The 20,370-nt window shown below is 31.2% G+C and overlaps 1 protein-coding gene across 1 annotated transcript in view; it reads right to left on the bottom strand.

Annotated features, from left to right (window-relative positions):
* Positions 1 to 7,574: 7,574 nt before the first annotated feature.
* Positions 7,575 to 20,370, bottom strand: part of LOC129971798 (paired mesoderm homeobox protein 2B-like) — a 106,101-nt gene continuing 93,305 nt past the window's right edge. Inside the window, exons 7-8 of the mRNA XM_056085774.1 lie at positions 13,767 to 13,900; positions 7,575 to 7,966 (exon numbers count right to left, since the gene is read on the bottom strand). Coding sequence (XP_055941749.1) covers positions 7,776 to 7,966; positions 13,767 to 13,900 — 325 coding nt within the window. The 3' untranslated portion in view covers positions 7,575 to 7,775. The remainder of the gene's footprint in view (positions 7,967 to 13,766; positions 13,901 to 20,370) is intronic.

Genomic DNA, 20,370 nt, shown 5'->3' with positions numbered 1-20,370 from the left:
TTATAGATGGTCTTTCAGAACATTCTTCGTCTTTAAAAATATCATTATGCATGAAATTATTCGCCTGATCATCTTGACTTGGTCTATCTTTCTGAATTTAGGAGAAATCTTTCGAACCTCTGCCTGATTCTTTCCATTTTAAGAATCACAAATAGCAATTGTATTTTCCTTCTACAGTCAGCATTCTATAATTTGAGAAAATAATATCGTATATAATAAGTTGTTGCTTTAAGAATTTCATTTTTTTTACGCAGTTTGGTTTCCCTTGCCCACAGGTGTTTTTTAAATTTATTTTAACTATTTGTGACGACGAGCAGAATCTTTGTCCAATGTGAAATAAAAAAAATCATTAATAATATTAATAAAAAAAGCTGTTCATTCCTTCTCCACAAAATCTATCCTTTTCTGTTTAGTAAAAGAAAGAGCCTTTCTTACTTATGAGACACAAGTCAGAAGCTTGTCCCTAATAAAGATTCGAGAGATATAAGCATGATTTAGAAATAAGAGGACCTTTATGCTACCTTATAAGAACATTAAATAAATAAACATTAAAAACTGAAAAACAACTTGGACATTAGCTAATCAATCTAATCATATAGTATTACAGATCCGATTTCATTTTCAAGGGAAATTTTGCATATCAGGCATGAAACAGATATTTTCAATCTAAGGCGGCTATATAAACTTTCAGCTAGTTCATCTTAAATTTATAAGTAATAAATCAAACATAAGAAAACAATTACTTGAATAAATATCTAGACAGGAAGATAATGAGAATACAAAAAAAATCACTTATATTTTGATGTGAAAGATTTGATAATTTAGTAAATCAGGAATGGAACATCTACATCTTTTAGTCCTTAAATGTATGACCTCTAATATATTTTTTAATATTGTTAGTTAATTTTAATATAGCAAATTACAAGAAAATTAATTTAAAAAAATCATAGTTTTCTGCCTTAATATTTTAATTTTCAAATTATTTTTTCATATAATTTGCAAAAAACATTATCAAAACATTTCTTATTTATATTCAGAAGCATTTATTTTGAAAAAAAAAATGAGTATAAAATAAGCGTTTAATTTGACAGTAAATAAATAAAACAATTCTGTTTACTTCTGCCGATGACAAGCATGAGGGTTGTAAACGTGTGTTCATGTAGTTTCTACTAAAATAAATGCAAAGAACCAGCCTTAGTATCTTGAAATTTCCAAATGCCAATTAAAAAAAATTGACATTTAAGAAAAATATAATTTAGAAATTTAAGCGTATGCAAATTTTAACTTTGATAAAACTATCTAATTCGTTTTCTAAATTTTTCTTAAGACACAAAAACCTTTGGCCCTAATGAATTAATGCATGGCATCATTGAGGAATATTAATAAAAAGAAAAATGTTATGAGCATAATAGCATTGTTCAGAAATTAGATTTGCTTGAATTAAACATTTATCTCTGGAATAAGTATGGCAACAAAAGTTTTTTTTCTTCTCAAAGAAGAACACAAATTGGGATTAGTTTCCTCTTAATATTCTCCAAGGAGACAACTTATTTCTGTCTAATAGAACTACATTGGACTTTCACTTCGTGTACTGCCAATAGCCAAAGACGCTTTGATGAATAGATGATCTATACTTACCCTTTATTATAAATTTGTGATGACTAGCTAAGTGTTATTTAAATTTTCGCATTCAGAGTCTTTAGTCTATGCTTAAAAATCCACATTTAGTTTTGAAATGGCAATTGGCCTACCAATGATTTCAAATAATTAATAATTTTGTCAAAGAAGGTTGCCATATTGTTGATTTGTTTTTTAAATTATGAAAAAACTATAGATTTGGTTGTCATTTTAATACTTTGTTTTTTTACCAGCCGTTAATTAATGTATATTTTATCAAAATTTGTTTCAAATCGTAAGCTACAATGTTAAGAAATTTTCAGATAAGGCATCGCTATTTATATCGTTCTCCCTCCATTGGCCTTTATAAATAAATGTAAGCATTTTAGAAAAATGATTTTGGTAGAATAAATCAGACACATACATATGAAATGATCGAAGAAATTTATTAAACATGTATCTTAACAGAGATTTATGAATTACTTATTTACAAACTCTTAACAGGATATTAGACACAGTTCAGCGACAAAGAAATATCATTTTTTTTTACATTGAATTTTTTTTTCTTTATAACAACAATTTCTTTCATACATCGACTAGCAACAAAGCACGAAACAGAAAGTTGTTCTCCATGCCGACAAAGCACTAAATTACTAAAAAATTAAGGTGTTATTATCATACACAGTAAAATTAAAATTACAAGATTTTATAAATCATGGAGTAATTACATAATTCTTATTAGTAATTGGGTCATAATATAAGTTTGAATAATTGGTCTCGTATTTTATAGTCAGCAATTGCTAAGGAAAAACTTTTACGAAATAATTTCATACGAATTATTGATTTTTCATTCTGTTTTATGTAAAAAATGAAGATTATCCACTAGATCAAAAATATAATCCTGTTTTATCACGTGAAAAAAGTCGAAAGTTTCGTTATTGAAGCATAATAATTATCAAACTTTCAATTAATATTATATAATAAAAGAATTTCATAGTAAAAATAAATTTATGGATTTGGAACGTAATGGCTCCTTTGAAAAACTAAGGATCTTAGTTGTTTAGTTATTTCTTAATTGCTTATCTGTAGTTGTAATTTTATTACGAATAATTCAATTGATTATTCGTTCGATTGCTTTTGGCTGTTCTTAATGTAATTTAATTTTTTTGCTCATTAACAGAATTTTGAGAATGTCATACTTTTGGATAATTAAAATTAAAGAATCCTTATTCAGAATACTTTTTTTCTGTCATTTTTAATCTCTATAGCTCACTTTTCAAAACAACGGCATAACACGTAAGATTCCAAAAAACGAACATAAAGGGATAATGTTTGAATTAAGATGGATGAGCAATGTTACTGTAAACATTATTCACTAGTTTTCATAAGCAATTCAATCCTAGTTACGATTGAAATTGATTTTGAATCAAATTTGCAATAGATACTAATATATGACGTAAGCATCCAAATGTCGAGTATGTTTCAAAATATTAGATAAAGTAAAGAAAAAAAAAGAATTTTTACAGCCATTTTTACCAGATGCTCTTTTACATTAAATCTTTATTAATTTTATTTGATTTTCTACTTATATTACTTTCAAAAAAAGGTTTGGCTATTATATTTTTGCTGCATTATACACTGAATAGGGGCGCTTTAAATATTACTATTTAGCATTTATACGTTAAATAATGTCTGTGGTTTGAAATAAGTGGGCAGGATTACGATAAAGCTTTTATGTATACTATAATTTCTTTTTTTCCCTATTTAGTAATTGTCGACTGTCATTTGTATACTTAATATACCAAGGATTTAAAATTTAATAACGGATACTTTTTCGTCCTGGTGAACATAAGATCTTTTAAAGCTATACTTTTGTGCTTAAGTTCTAATAATTTTATAGAACGAAATCAGAAAAAAATATTTAAAACCCCGCGAAGTAATGACATGCAAACTGAAAATTGTTATTTATTGTTTATTACATAGTGAATGATATTAAATAGTGCATTCAAAAATATTTTAAAAAAAGTCCAAATCATATACAAATAAAACATAGTTTATAAACATAAAATAGATCCTTTATAAAAACAGATAATTAGAATCGTAATTTAATATGTGAATAACGTAGGCATAATAAAATATCACAGTCCAAAATCACTAACAACTAAGAAATATGTTTGCACTTAAGTGTCGTCGGTTAAAAAGTACAATTAACCGACCTTGTAAATTAGAAAATTATTTAGGATGGAATATTTTTATAAATAAACACGTAGCATTCCGAAAATAACATTTCAATACAATTTCCCGTTAAATAAATGTTTAAAAAATTAAAATGAAACATTCAATTTGAAAAATAATGAAATTAATATATTTTTTGCATAAATTAATATAATATTCAGCTATAAAATTCAAGAATATTTTTAATTTTGTTGAATTAATGGTTTTATTAATGTATTGCTAAACGCAAAAAATAATAGGCAATGCCATGAACACTTTGGCATAAGAGTAAAGTAAAGAAGCAAAAAAAAAAAAAAAACAAATTATGACAGATAAACAAATCACAACTTTTTTTCTCTTGAATTGAATTGAATCGAAAATATGAAAAGCTTTGTCAACTTAGTTTCTTTTAACCTGTCAAGCATCATATGACTTAAATTTTGAACCACAAAATATCAAAAAATGTGAGAATATCACTTAAGTTTCTCATGCTCAGTATATTATTAACATAGCAAAATAATATTTTAAAGGCAGAAAAAAATAAATAAAAGCTGTATCCTTACTAAATTCTTGCAATAATTTATTTTTTAAATGCCGAATGAGATTAGGCAAAAACAGATTTCATAATTCTATATTAAATGAATACACATACCACATTGGTTATTAAATCCCTTACAACTTGTAAAGCGAAAGATGATATATTTTATTAAATAGAGTGACTAGAATTCAAATACTCCAATTCAGGGTACAATAGAAAATAAAAACTAGTGCTCTTAAAAAAAGGCCAAATCTAGGCTGTATCTATTTCATGAACATAAAAAAATAAACGGCGCTGAAAAAAAATAAGATTTTTTTAAAAAAATTTACCTCTTGTTGATAAGAAAAAATAATAAATAAATGTTCAGAATGTTAGTTTTTGCAAATCCCATTTTAAATCAGTTTTTGGACGAAGTTTATAATTTTAAATCAGTGTCAAATGAAGAGGACGGCATTTGAGTCGGTATCGAAATTTCCATACAGACGATGCACCCGCGTTAGACCCTCCATGTCAAAGAAGGTGCACCAGGCATATATAAGGCGGATATTTCGGTGGAATCGGATTTCAATTCTGAAACCTTGGGCTTTGAAATTGAGGCGTTATCTCTAAACCATTGTGCGATTAAAAATTCGAAAGATAGAAGATCATTTAAGAATGAACATTTTTTTATTTCAGAAACTTTTAACTGGCCTCATCTTATATATACAGGGTGTTCCTGAATTCATGGATCAAATTTTAAGGGCAAGTAAAACACATATAAAGATGGCATTTTTTTTTTTTGTACAGCAATGTGGTGTTGGAAATGAAAAGTATAAGTGGAACAAATAAGTTTAAGTAAGTGGAAGCAAGGCGGAAAAATGTAGTGTCTACCTGACTTCCAATGACTCTGTTAAAAACTTCATTGCAAAACTGCCACTGCAATTGTTCATGGAACACTTGGCATCTTAGAAAGAGCATACATTAATTACTTGCTAGACGCTACTAGGCCTGTATTGATGTTGGTGGTGGCACATTTGTGCACTTACTAAAATATTATGTAAGTAAAGATATTTTGCTTCATTTCCTCAGCATTTCTTATTTTTTTCCACCGAAACTTTTCATTTTCGACCCCACATTGTACAAAAAGTGGGCCTTTATACGTATTTTACATACTTTTAAAGTTTGGTCCATAAATTCACTAAATGACTAATGAATTAACTAAAACGATAATTTTGGTGTTCGATTAGAATTGTTTGTCTCTGTTGTCCCCCCTACCAGCTGCGTTTTATAATTAACATGCATCTATAAGTATAGGTGAATTATGTTTAAAAAATGAGCTGTTCACCTATTTCCTCGTATCTTTCATTTTTTAAATCCGTTTTTCCGCCATTTATTTCCGTATGCTCAGAAATTTATACCACCGAGATTAATTGTGCGTTCTTTTGAGCACTAGTTTTTTTCCTCTTTTGTACCCTGAACAGTATATTTTAATTATAACCATCCGGTAATTTAAATGAATCAAATGAATTAAGATGATCAACTAAAGCTTTACCACTTTATATATATGCATGGATATTATATTTTCTACATAATAAGACCTACGAAAAACAATGAAACAGATTCAAATATATCTTCTAGGATGAAAAGCAATTACGAAGAGCAAAAAAAATTATGACCATAGCTGACAAACACATATTCTCGCTGGCTATTGTACATTTGCGAAACAATGACTAGCTATAAGTTGATGAAATGTATAATCTAGAGTACACAACAGTTAGAACATATCCAAAAGAGTGTAAAGTAACATCACATACTGCGCAGAAAGGAACTTTGATTATGACAGATGTAGAAAGATCAGTCATTCCGCAAGGGAGAGCATCACTCGTGAAAAAAGAGAGGGAACAAGTATTCAGATTGGCCGAGAAGGAATCTTTCCTTTCGTTCGCAACTTTTGATTTGCCCGATGGACTCGCTTACTCGGCTAGTAACGTGATTCGTCGTTCGATGGAATCGCTCATTTAATTATGTTCTCCGTGATGCATCAGATGATAAGTATATAGGGAACTGTAACAGTTATATTAATTATTTTGAAAATATCTATTCAAAATAAATCATTTTTGTTTCATTCATATTGAAATATATATTCATATATTGAAAACACAAATATATGAACATATTGATGGCACAATGCGTTTCAAATATAATCATTCAATATTTCCTTTTAACAGCAATCCATCAAATCGCCTTAAAAGTTTATGCAGAAGTGTACAATAGCTGAAACTTTTCGGATCTATTTAAGAAAGAATCATTTTGGTCTGATGCTTAGTTATTTTCCAATTCAAAATGTTTCGTTCAATAATTCAGTAATATCATTTTTATTTTGATACCATGGTAACAAATTAATGATTGAATTAAAAATGGTTACATCAGCGATAAAAAAATATTTGAGCTGAACAGAAATAACGTTATTTTGTGACAATTGCTATTTTTTAAAAATTATACCGTAATATTTTATAGTCTGTAAAAATCTTTATAAAACTAAACGGTACAATCGTATAGTAAGGAATCATTTCTTACATCCCAGTAGAGTGTGCTCGTCATCCTTTATTTAAATAAGAAAATTCCAAATTTCATAATTTATATTTCTGTTCGTCATTTTTGAGCCTTTCAAATATTAGATAGACTATTTACTTGGTTTCATGTTTAGTAGATATTTTAAGAGATAATTTTCACGAAAAAAAAAATATTTAATTACACAATATTTAAACATTCCTTGTCAAATTATTTTCATTTCTGAAAGATAAATACGATTCTTGTGCTGTGCATACAATGAAATGAACTGTAACTTTTTAATAGATACTAAATGCACTGATTTCCAATATTGATTAAAATAGCTTAGGAGAGTATTCTTTTAGAATAAACAGAAATATTATTATTAATAGTTTGAAAAAAATCATAGTTAATTTTTTGATAATCCCAATTTTGAGCATACTAACACAAATTTGAGTTTTTTACAATGCGTACTAACTTTAAAAGAATTTTAAGATATAAACGATTTTTCTATGAAACTGAAATATTCATCAAGTAACCATTTATTCAACTAGTTATTTGATTTGTCATCTGATGTTTTGCTTTATTAACACCTATTTCGATTCGTTAAGTTATTGAACGAATTATCGTATCGTATATTTCAAGTGATAGGATGCTGAATTATAAGAATCTGCCGTTGTTGATTTATGTCAGTCAATGGCACACGGACCAGATCTGGCTATGCTGCGCCAATATAAGAGTCTGCATTGCCTTTTTAGTCGTAATTTCAGTTATTAGCTGTATTGTGAGTCCTTTATAACAGAAAGTGCAGCCATCGGGCAACCAAAGTTGTCGAGTCGATCGAGTGAAAGTTCAATTAGTAGGTAAGAGCTGATATTCAGGCTGAGTCGGACTGTTGTTGGGGGCTGTTGGTGAGCAGGGCTGACTGCAGTAGGGCTTGGGAGTGTTCTCGGGCCTTCCGCCGAAGATCTGTGACGCTCGTCGACGTCGGGTCCGGAGAAGAACTCTCTGAAGTTACCGCCGAAGAGGTCACGGGTTTTGGAAGACAACACGCGCAGAAGGGAAATGCTGCAAAAAAGGAGAATGAAATTTTTAGAAAAAAAAGTCTAATCATCTGAATTTAATAATTTATAGAACTTTTAATTGCATCTATTTTAGACATTTTCTCACGGTTGATATAGAATCTATGTCCTTAAATCACGACAGTACCCTTTTTTTTTTAAACTTGGAATACATCAGTTTCATAGATAAGTAGCTTCTATTCTTTTTTTCCTATTATGTTGCTCCTTGTACACGACTAATGTGCCAGACACTAATAGGTAAGCCCACAAGTGGTTAAACGGAATAGTATGTAAATAAGAAAAAAAAAACGATTGCTTTGTTTCTTCATTTTAATCTCCCTCAAAATATGTCATCACTGACATAAAAAAAAAATGGTCGTACATTAAATTTACCAAGACACTTTGTTCACACAAACATTTGTATTAGTTAGCTACAACTGTTCTCAGACTGTTATAAATTATAGCATTTTGTGATAACATAAGACAATATGTCACTAGTAGTTCGAGCTGTTACATCAAGATTTGGTGCATATTGTTCTTTGTGATTTTTGATATTTGACATTTTGAGATAACAGCAACGATATGCGAATTTACCTAATTCATAATCCAACGATTGAAAGATTAATTTTCAAACATTTAATTATAAATTAATGGGTTATTAATTAAGACAATATTAAGTACTGTTAATAAATATAGTATTTAACATTGCTTAATTATTATACTATAGTAGTTAAGACAGTATTAATTCATTAACTTATTCATAAATTAATGGATTGTTAATTTAGGATTAAATGCTTGAAAATGGTACTATTGGTAATGGTATGGTAATGTTGTTGACGATCGACTTTTTGTAACCACTTAACTGAAAATTTTATTCTCTAAGTTATTCTCATCATTATAACATAACATAACGCCATCCTGTGCCCCCGGTGCCTATAACACTAAGTTATCTAACCAGTTGGATGAGCACAAGATGGAAGGGGGGGAAAAAAAGAAGATAAAAAGAAAGAGACGACAGACCATCCAGGGTTCTCCAGAGAGAATCACATTGGTGTCAAATCCTACATGACTATATTCAATTTTTTGCTGATGTAATAACTGGATAGAGGGGAAAAGAATACTTAAACAAATGGTGACTTTGAGTTGAACTTACAGGGAAATGAGATTACTAACTGAAAAATTGATAAATTACATTGAGAATATCTGTATGACATATATTAGCATATAAGTAATCACTAAAGAGTCAGAAATCTGTGGCGTCCGTCTGCATCCTGTGGTTTTGATTTCCTTCGCGAGAACTGCACTTTTGAGGGACTTTTGAAGTTATAATTTCGGCTGATTTTGACATGTGGCATTTTGGTCTCAGCTAATGTGTAGTCTTGAATAGGTCTTGGTATTTGTGAATATGGTTTACTATGGAGTGGATCTTGCCACGTGAAAGGGTATTCGATGCAACTCTCCTGTACAATTCTTCTTCGAGACTTGTTTCTGGCTTTCTCATGTGCCATGACAGAGTCAGTAGGCATTCGGTGGCATAGTGAATTGGGGATCCTATCTCCCCACAGCTACAGTAAGGAGAGTTGGCCAGATGGAATCTGTGTAGGTATGTCGAGAATGGACCGTGTCCAGTGAAGAAAAGGACATCCGTTCTGTTCCAGTTGGCAGCGTATAGAGAAACTTTCGGTATTATATTGAATGTGGAGCGGCCTGTTTCGCCTTCTTCCCATTCCTTTTGCCATATTGTCATCATATCGGTTTGGAGGATGTTCTTCAGGTGACATCTTGGGAGCTTCATTATATTCCGATCTTGATTAGATGTTTATAAAACAAAAGAGGTTTCACTCTATCACGCTCTTAAAAGAAAGATTTAGACTTGTAAGTACTTTAGCACAGTAGTGATTACAAACATTGTAGTGTTAGATGAGTATGTTTATTGTATCCAAATTCAGAATCGGTATGTTCTTCCATTATTCATTTGCTAACAACTTAAAAATAGCATATTTTTTTAGAAAGTAAAATGAAATCGTTCATATGTGGAAATTGCAGTTAGCAGAAAGATTTCTAGCTATATTCTTTACTATTAATTTTTTTCTTCAAATTATATAAAAACTCAAATACGAATCCAAGATAGAAATATTTATTAACAAAAAGAGAACGGATACAAAAAAAAATGTTAGATTTGGTTTCTGGAAAGCAAGATGATATTCCAACATGGATATTGGTTTCAGAATTAGGAGCGAACGTACGATGAAATATTCACTTTATAGTGAATGCTGCACTCTAAATTAATGAAAATTTTCTCCCATAATGCATGTTTCTTCCTTCAGAAAGAGATTCACTGCTACATTTCACATAGAAGGTAGCAAAAATATGTTATCATCGATCAGTTATCAAGAAATAATATCTTTTTGGAACCAACAAATGAATGGGACTGAACCATATTTCATGGACCAAACAACTATCGCACAGTTATTTAATAATTCAAATACTTATGCACTACTCGGCTCATTAATTTTATATGAAACGTTTTGAATGAGCCACATACATAGTTTTTATTCTTCAATGTATAAAATGTCAAAATAATTAAGCCTGTAGATGTGCTTTAGAATATCTAAAATCAACCATTGATTGTTGAGTTGTTCTTTCTCATCACAAAATATTTAAATTCACATAGAACAGCACTTGTGATAATGCGTCATACTTAAATTGAATAAAAAGTTATTGGAAATTAAATTCTTTACTAAAAATATTCTTTCGTAAGTTATTCAATTGTTGGGATTATACACTCATGTTCATAAATTAAGGATTATGTAAGTTCAGGAAAAGAAAGTCAGAAGCAAAACAAATGTGACTTACTTGTAAAGCCTATTTATTAAACAAAAGGTAAAGAGCGAAAAAGATGCTATATGTTTGATATCATTTAATAAAAATTGTGATTTTTTTTCTTTTTTTTTTTTCTTTTTGCTCCTTGGAACAAACGACGGAAAAATAACTTATTTACAAAAACCAATATTACATGGTTAGTATGATGGTAAATGCATAGTATGTCTCCCATACGATGCAATACAATCCGTACAACGCCTAGGTATGCTGAGCATCAAATGATCGATCTGATCTTGGGGAATATTACACCACTCATCAAACAATGCTCTCTGAAGTTCCAGTAGGCATGTAGGAGGTGGTTGACGGGCTAACTCGTCGACTAAGCATGTCCCACACATGCTCTACTTTATTAAAGTCCGGTGAGAATGCTGTCCAGTCCATACCGGTGATATCCTTCGAACGAAGGCATTCGTTTACGATGTTTGCACGGTCTGACGGATGTTGTCATCCATAAACATGAATTCTGCGCAAATGGCGCCCCGAAACAAATGTACATGTTGTTCTAGAATGACGTCCCGATAGATTTGGCCTGTCATGGTTCCAATATGAACATGCAGGTCAGTTCTGGAACACAGAATAATTCCTCCCCAAACGAGCAATCCTGAACCACCGTAACGGTGTCGTTCAATGATGTTCTCTTGATGGTAACGGGTACATGGCGCTCTCCATATGGAAGTCCGGCTAGAATCAGATTGCAAGCTAAACCTGGACTCGTCGGAAAACATCACACAAGCCTACTGTTGCGGTGTCCACCATGCATGCTCTCTACTCCAGGCAGTAAGTGGAACACATCTGCCAGGCCTACAAGCTTATAGAACAATCTTCCCTAAGCGTCTGTACACGGTCTGCCTTGAAACTGTCGTACCAGTGACTGAAGAGAGATGACGAGACAGGTCTGATGATGAGCTCCATCTGTTTCTTTTGGCAGTAACTGCCAAATACAAGTCCTCTTTCGGCGTTGTAACTTGGGGTCGGGCGACCTGTGCTGTAACGTCTACTCTTAATACCATCATCTTGGAATCGTTGCTAAAGCCTGGAGATGACACTCTGGGCGATTCCAAATTCCTCGGATACTTTCAACTGGGTACGTCCACATTCCAGACGGCCGATAATTCTACCATGTAAAAAATCTTCCAAATGCGTCCTTTGGGTCATAACTATGCACTAAAAGGCTTATAAAGCTCTTGTGAACATTTTTACTTTGCCTGTATTCCTTATACATCACTCTCTTACACTCTCATCATTGTGACGCACTATCGGTGTCATCTGGTGGTTTCCTGCAATTTGCATGTGATTTTTGAAGATGTGTGTAGTCATTTATTATTCGTAGTCACGGATGATATATGTATTTAGGAGTTCGATTTCCTCGTGACTATAAATTATCCTTAATTTATGAACATGGGTGTATTTGAATTTGGGATCTATTTACAGTTTCAGGATTTTGCCTCAGAATTTTTAAATGTTTGTGCGATAAATATTATGTTTATTTGGTACTTTCTGTTATATGATGATAATTGTTTGATATATGCTTAAAAGTTATTTAGAATGTATAATAATAATGTTAATATATGAACATAAGAAAATTTCTTCTAAATTAAACTCGGTGATTGAGATGTTTTTCAATAATATTTTTATATATTCAAATTTAAAAATGAGATGACCAAAAATATTCTTTAAATCTCTCACCATAAAATTTCATAAATACTCTCTAGCTGTAGTATTACAAAAAAGAAATTTTATTAAACTGTTTACAAGATATTTCATAAAGATAGACTAAACTTGCAAATAAAATTAAAATAATATTTTCAATTAAAATAATATTTTAATATTTTCCCATGCAAGTTTATTCCTTGCGAACCTTTATTGAATACTTCCAACTATATTCGGTAGGTAAAATGAAGAATACATTCCTCAATTTGATTACTAAATTTGGTGTTATTCATTCTTTCGAATAATTAATTCTTTGGAGAAAAGGTAGATAATGAAATCATATTAATTTCTGTTTTAGTGCACTGTGAAATCAGTTCCTTTCCTATAATCATTATATAAATTCCACATGAATTAGTTATAAACCTAGAGAAAATTATAAACTATTCTTTTTGGAAATTCCTAAATAATAATTTCTTATTAAATATTTACTTAAATGAGACATCATTTTCAAATTTTAAAAATGATATGTAGTAACAAAATCCACATAAAAAAAATTAGAATTTTATTCTTAAAATGGTATATAAACTAACTTAAATAATTTCATATCAAAATACCTGATCCTATATACATATTATACCTATAGAATATATCTTTAAATTACTCATTTTACCTATATAATATATATTTAAAATGCCTATTTTACCTAAAAAATATATTTTTCATTTTGGTTACTAAATAGGATGCTATACATTGCTATATAGGATGCTCGAATAATTAATTCTTCGGAGAAATGGAAGATAATGAAAATATATTAATTTCTGTTTTAGTGTAATGAGAAATTAGTTTCACGCCTATAGTCATTACATAAATCTTCATGAATCAATTATAAACCTAAAGAATATAATAAACTATTCTTTTTGGAAATTGCTCAGTAATAAATTGACTGATTAACTATGTATGTAAATAAGAGATATTTTTAAATTAAAAAAAATCATATATAATAAAAATAAGTCTAATTTCAAAATCGGAAGTTTATTCTTAAAATAGTATATAAACTAACTTAAATATTCGCAGATCAAAATATTTGATTTTCTGTCCGTGTTAATTAACGTTACACCTGTTATACATGTAACTTGATATGAACACTTCACACATCGAAGATTAAAATACAGGAGAAGTTATATAAATCAGAATATTTTCATAAAAATGCTTATGAGGAAGAGAAAGAGAAATGTTTGAGTTGATATGAGGGATACGTACACAGCTCCACTGACCTTTGAAGGGTAGCGTGGAGGGGGCAAACTGGTGGCCGAGGTGGTGGGGGAAGTACATGGGCGGCAAGGGAAAGCGGCCGTGGTTGGCGGGGTTCATCATGCTCTCCATGCACGCCTGACTGCTGAGGGGACCCCTGTGAATAAAGAACAACAAATATTCATTAAATTAATACTACTTTATTATTACTGGTAGTACTGGTTACAGGCAAATAAAATGGAACTTAAATTCTTATTATGCAAAGTATTTGATAAACTTTTGTCAATGTTTTTATTAATATCGAGTGGGGGGCTAACCCTGATACTGTCCGTTACTGTAAGCGATGTTCATTGGTACCAGTTAGCAAATTTTTAAACTCTTTCAATATTGGAAGCTTAATATTTCCATGATGGGAATACGCATTTTCCGATAGGCTTACATTCGATTCGAAACTCAAAGCTCCAGCATGAGAACATTCTTTTCTCATACCTCTGATATCTAAATATTGAATTAATTTCTTATATGTTGATGCCAATATTGTGGTTTCACTGTCAGTTTTCATTTCAAATTGCTAGATTTTCACCCGGTTCATCACATTTTTATACATCTCATATCGCTGGAAGCCCCATTACTATTTAAAGAAACAATGCAGGATTAACACGTATATTGCTTAGATATTCAAAAGATTGTTAGCCAATATCAATTTTCTATTACTCGAAAATGGAAAATAATCCGGAATGTTGTTCATTAGTGTTGCCCCAAAATCCCAAGACGGTGAGTCTAAAAGTACAATTAACAAATAACATTGTTTTAAACTCATTTGTTGTTAATTAAAGCTTAAGTTTTCCTTTTTTCCCCTCATCATTTCATGTCAATTGCAATATATATATTAACTACGACGTAATAATGATTTTCATAAAATACACTCATGTCCATAAATTAAGGATAATGCAAGTTCAGGAAAAGAAAGAGTCCGAAGCAAAACAAATGTGACTTATTTGTAAAGCCTATTTATTAAACAAAAGGTAAAGAGCAAAAAAGATGCTATATGTGTAATATCGTTAATAAAAATTGCGATTTTTTGCCCTCTGGAGTAAATTACAAAAAAACAACAATATTACATAATTGGTATGATGGTTAATACATAGTATGTCGTATGTCTCCCAGACGATGTAATACAGTTCGCACAACGCCTATGCATGCTGAGTATCACATTATCGATCTGATCTTGGGTAATATTACACAACTCATCAAGCAATGCTCCCCGAAGTTCCGGTAGAGATATGTAGGAGGTGGTTGACGGACTGCAACTCGACGGCCAAGCATCTCCAACACTGCTCTTCTGGATTCAAGTCCGGTGAGAATGCTGGCCAGTCCATACCGGTGATATCCTTCGATCGGAGGCATTCGTTTACTATGTTTGCACGGTGAGGGCGGGCGTTGTCATCCCTAAACACGAATTCTGCACCCTTGGCGCCCCAAACAAACGTACATGTTGTTTCATAATGACGCCCCGATAGATTTGGCCTGTCATGGTTCCAATTTGAACATGAAGGTCAGTTCGGGGAACACAGAATAATTCCTCCCCAAACAAGCAATAATGAACCATCCTAACGTTGTCGTTCAATGATGTTCTCTTGATGGTAACGGGTATCTGGCGCTCTCCATATGAAAGTCCAGCAAGAATCAGACTGCAAGCTAAACCTGGACTCGTCGGAAAACATCGCACAAGTCTACTGTTGAGGTGTCTACAATGCATGCTCTCTACTCCAGGCTAACCACAGGCGACAGTGAGTTGCAGTTAGTGGAACACACCTGAAAGGCCTACGAGCATATGGACCAGTCTACCCTAAGCGTCTGTATACGGTCTACCTTGAAACTGTCGTACCAGTGGCTGAAGAGAACTGATGAGACATGTCTGATGCTGTGCTCCGTCTGTTTCTTTTGGCAGTAACTGCCAAATAACAGTACTCATTCAGCGTTGTATCTCGGGGGCTACCTGTGCTGCAACGTCTACTCACATTACCTTCATCTTGGAATCGTTGCCAAAGCCTGGAGACGATGCTCTGGGCGATTCCATGTTCTTCGGATGTCATAACGTATAAAGCGCTTGCGAACAATTTTACTTCTTTGGCTGTATTCCTTATACATCACTCACTTACACTCTCGTCATTGTGACGTACTATCGGTGTCATCTGGTGGCTTTCTGCAGTTTGCATATGAATTTTGAAGATGTGTGCAGCCATATTACGGTTGATATATGTATTTTAGAGTTTGATTTCCGCGTGACCCTGAATTATCCTTAATTTATGGGCATGAGTGCACTTCAAGCAATACTGGTAAAAAAAAACCTGAAATGTCATGGGTAAGGGGACTCGTTATCTACCAATCACAAAGCGAATAAAATGCAATCTTCACATAAAGTTTTTTATACTTTAATACAAAAATTTTGGTTAAAATAATTTTATTAATAAATATTCTTTCAAAATGCAAAATGATCTCAACGTAACATATGTCATCTAATTTCATGATGATAATGAAGAGGAAGATGATATGAATTTCTTAATATATAAAATCATATTATCTCATGTTTAAAAAATAGCTTATATTAATATTATTTTATAAGAAACTTTTCGTTTCAAATTTCTTCCATTAAGTATTTGAATCAATAAATTAAGGACGATTTTATATGAATAATTCTCTACGCATTTTTAATTTTTAACTTCATGTAATCATTATTCAGATTTTATGTACTTAATAGTGTCTTAATTTGTATGAAACAAAAATAACAGTTAGACAGATTTTTGTTTTCTTCATGATGATGATTCATTGGAATTTTTTGCTTTTCAAATTATATAAAACAATGTTAAATCATATTAACTCCAAATTTAATGCTTTTTGTAGAGCAAATTTTAGTTTGTAATAAAAGATGGCTTCAAAATATTGAAAATTTTGATACATTTTTAATGTTGAAAAAATCTAAAGATACTTACATTTAGAAGTATTTTAATGCCTTTATTTCCAAATATATGACTGTTATGCAAATTCTTTTTGACTTAAAATTTTATTTCAAAATAATAGAAAAAGTAGATGTAGTTACTTTAGTAAATGATTATTTTATTACTTCAAATTATTGAAATATCTTTGCGATTTACGATCTACGATTTTTAATATTTATTTTTGAATTCAGTCACAGTATTTTCATTACTTTGTTTTTAATATTCTATGAAAATAAATCATAGCAAAAACTTTCGAATAATTTATATCAAAATTAATCATGTTTAAGGTTTTTCTTTTTTAATTTTTTAAGGCATAAAGTTGCTAATACCTACCTATAGAACTAATACTACCTACAGAGTTTAATATCTTGCAGTATAAAAATATAGCTTTAACTCAAAAAATTGCAATTACATAGTAAGATATTATAACCGAATACACGTATTAGATTTTGATTTAATTACCAGCCTTCATGTGAATTTTAGTACCAAATCATATATTTTTAACTCTACAAACAACCTTTTACACATCAGATGTTTTCACTGATATTAACAATTGAAATTTTGAGCACGATTGATACACAAATTGAATAAATTAATATATTTGTTCGAGCTTTCAGAAAAGTTATGTTGCCATTTAACAGAAGAATAACTTTTGTTTCTTATTTTGAAATTATGTAAAATAATAAAATCGATTATTTTAACATGTGATTGATACTTATATATTTATGTGATTACTATACATTATATGATTGATGCTTAAAACAGTTTAATTGTATTTAAGATTATATTAATAGAATTAATTCATGGTCTTGTCAGCATGAGAAAATTGATCTGATTGATTTAGTTTTGAAATCTGTTATACATTCTAACTTGTGTACCCAAGAATTACTATTTGTGTCATAGTGCCTCAAACCAGTACAGATTGTTATATTTCATATATGTGTATCATTGTGTTGTTCTTGTAACCGCATTCAATTAATATTTTTGTTTGAAATATTTGACGAATGTAAATTTACAAATAATGCCTAAAATAATACTATTAATAAATTATACTAATCTGTTTAGGTTATTTTTTTTACACAAATGTCTTTAAAAAAATTAAAATTAAATTAAAATTTCGGGTGGAAAAAATATCACTTAATTTGAGTGTAATTACAATTGATAAGCTAACACATCATCAGAATTATAAATATTAATTTTTTTGTGAGTATTCAAAATATATAGATAATTTTTAAGAAAAGATTTCATGAGCAAAATTTGGTACAAAGAGTACATTTGGATCCAAACGAGCTGTGCGAATCAATTTGTTCCGAAAATCGGAAGAGAGGATTTCTTTTATTGTGTCTGATACTAATAAAGAGTCGACAGTTCCGAATAATGCAATGAATCAAAGCATCCACTTAACGCGTGCGCAATGATCTGTTGCGCAGGCAATTACTCCCAAGATCCATTTATTTGACTCGGAAAGACAAACCAAAAGATATCCCCCTTCCGAAATTGTCCTCTACCTTCCTAAAGGATAAAACTGGCTCTTTAAACAGGAATTTTCGAAAAACTTTTCCTCTAATAATAGTGACAACTGAGGCGCCAGCGTAATGTCTTTGATTTCTATTAGCCAATGAAAAGTGCGCCGTGTGAGTTAGAGAGAGAGAGCGAGGAGGGCATTAACGGACGCCTTTTCTTCTCCGTTTCTAATTGCATTAGCCCGCGTTTGCCTTGCCTTTTCTTTTAGCCGAAAAGGAAATGTTTTATATATGAAAGGATTTTCTCTGCTCTCCAGCAAATCGGGTTGACAGCCGGTCCCGGCGTAATGTCAGGACCAGGTTCTCGGCTTTCCATCAAATTCTAATTGAACCGCCGCCCTCTCTTACAAAAATGCGAACTTTTACTCTCTTACGGAATGGCAACGCAATTATCCGCGCGCGAACACAAACGCGCGGAATTTTTAATTGAATCGAATTAAGACTTTGCACTTTCTTAACTCGATTCCGGCCCCGTTTTGTTTTCCTCCTAACGAAGGAGGCAGGGAGGCAGCAGGGCCATAATGGAGGCAGCAGCAGGCAAAAAGAGGGAAAATTCCTCCTCCTTTGTGGTAATTAAAGGAAGTGCAGACGCGTAAATAACCTCCAATTAATCGAATTAAAACACGTGCATTAAGTCCGCTTTCTACAAACGGATTTTTCATCACCCTTTTAACTCTTTATCTTTGTCGGATCTTTTTACTAAGGGACGAGCCAGGAAAGAATGAGGGAGAATTTTTAAGAGGGGGGATTCTTCTGCAGCGAGTTCGATTGCCGGAGCTACAAAACAGCAGGAGTTAATTTTCTTGCTCTTTGTGCTTGAATGGCTGCCCGTTAGAGAGCAGAAAGTATCTATTTACATCGATAATTGATTGCCTTAATTGATTTTTTGCTGCTCTGAACTCTCTAGAAGATAATTATGTTACTGCAGTAATAAAGGAATTAGAAGTTGTTTGTCGTAATCTACTAGATTGTGTTTTAAAAAGCTAAATTGATTTAACGTATTATTTTGTTTTTTGTTGCTGCCGAGTTGGATCTTATAATAAGCTCTTGTTTCATAAGAAGGAAGTTGAAAAGATTCGATGAATTAGAAGATTCTTCGACGAGATAAATTTTTCCGAAATTCTTGAAAGATTTTATTGCTCCATTCTAGATGCTAACTTTTCTAGCAAATTGTTTTCACTTATAAGTATAAAATGAATTGTTTTAAGACATTTCGTGCCGTTTAATGATTTTGTGCAACTGCGATTGCCGAAAACAATTTAAATTCGGGAATTTTCTGATTACTATAAGATGGTTAAATGAAAATATCGAATTACTCCCTTGACAATCATATGGTTATGTACAATATTATAAAAATTAACATATTCAATGAAAGTAATTCTCTAGACTTATTGATGTCTTTAACTTAAAAAAAAATACTGGATTTGATAAGCAGTAAAGAATGTTCAACCACATTTCTCAGTGAGTTTAAAATTTGTTTGCATATTTAAATTGTTTTATTAAATTAGTTTCCAGATTATATATAATCAGGAAATTTGTTTCAAAATATATGTTTTGTATAAGAATCACCTTTTCATTTCTCAGATGGCAACATAATACATCTTTCAGAATTTTATCAAGTTAACTAGCTTAATTTTATTCAGGCATTTTTTTCCGATGGACGATGAAAAAAGACAAGTGAAGAGAACTCAATGAATTTATTATCAAGTGTTTTGGAAACACAAGGTAACTTTTAGACGTAATAGTCGCTCAGAGCATGCATTTTCATACTGGTAAATTCAGGTTACCTATTCTTTCTTCAAAACATGTTGTCACCAGTGATTTGAGATGGACCTTAACGATCTTATGAAACTCTTCATTAGCTTAGAAATTTTTTTGGCATCATAGCCAGCTCTTCAATTCAGGGAAGAGATGAAAATCTCTCGTCTCTAAGCCGTATTCTCCATGAAGGGGTTCAAGAGGGCAAAGCTGTTAAAACAAGACCAGGTAGACGAGGTGGTCGTCCAGTATGTCAAAACTGTAGCTTTATCGAGAGAATGTTTGGAAATTTTTGCTCCTTATTTTCTTAAAAGAAAAAAAAAATCCAGACTAATGAGGAGCTACAA

The sequence above is a fragment of the Argiope bruennichi genome, chromosome 6 (assembly GCF_947563725.1).
Source record: "Argiope bruennichi chromosome 6, qqArgBrue1.1, whole genome shotgun sequence".
Taxonomy (NCBI): Eukaryota; Metazoa; Arthropoda; class Arachnida; order Araneae; family Araneidae; genus Argiope; species Argiope bruennichi.
Note: the sequence above shows the minus strand (reverse complement) of the source record. Positions and strands in the feature narration are given on the sequence as shown.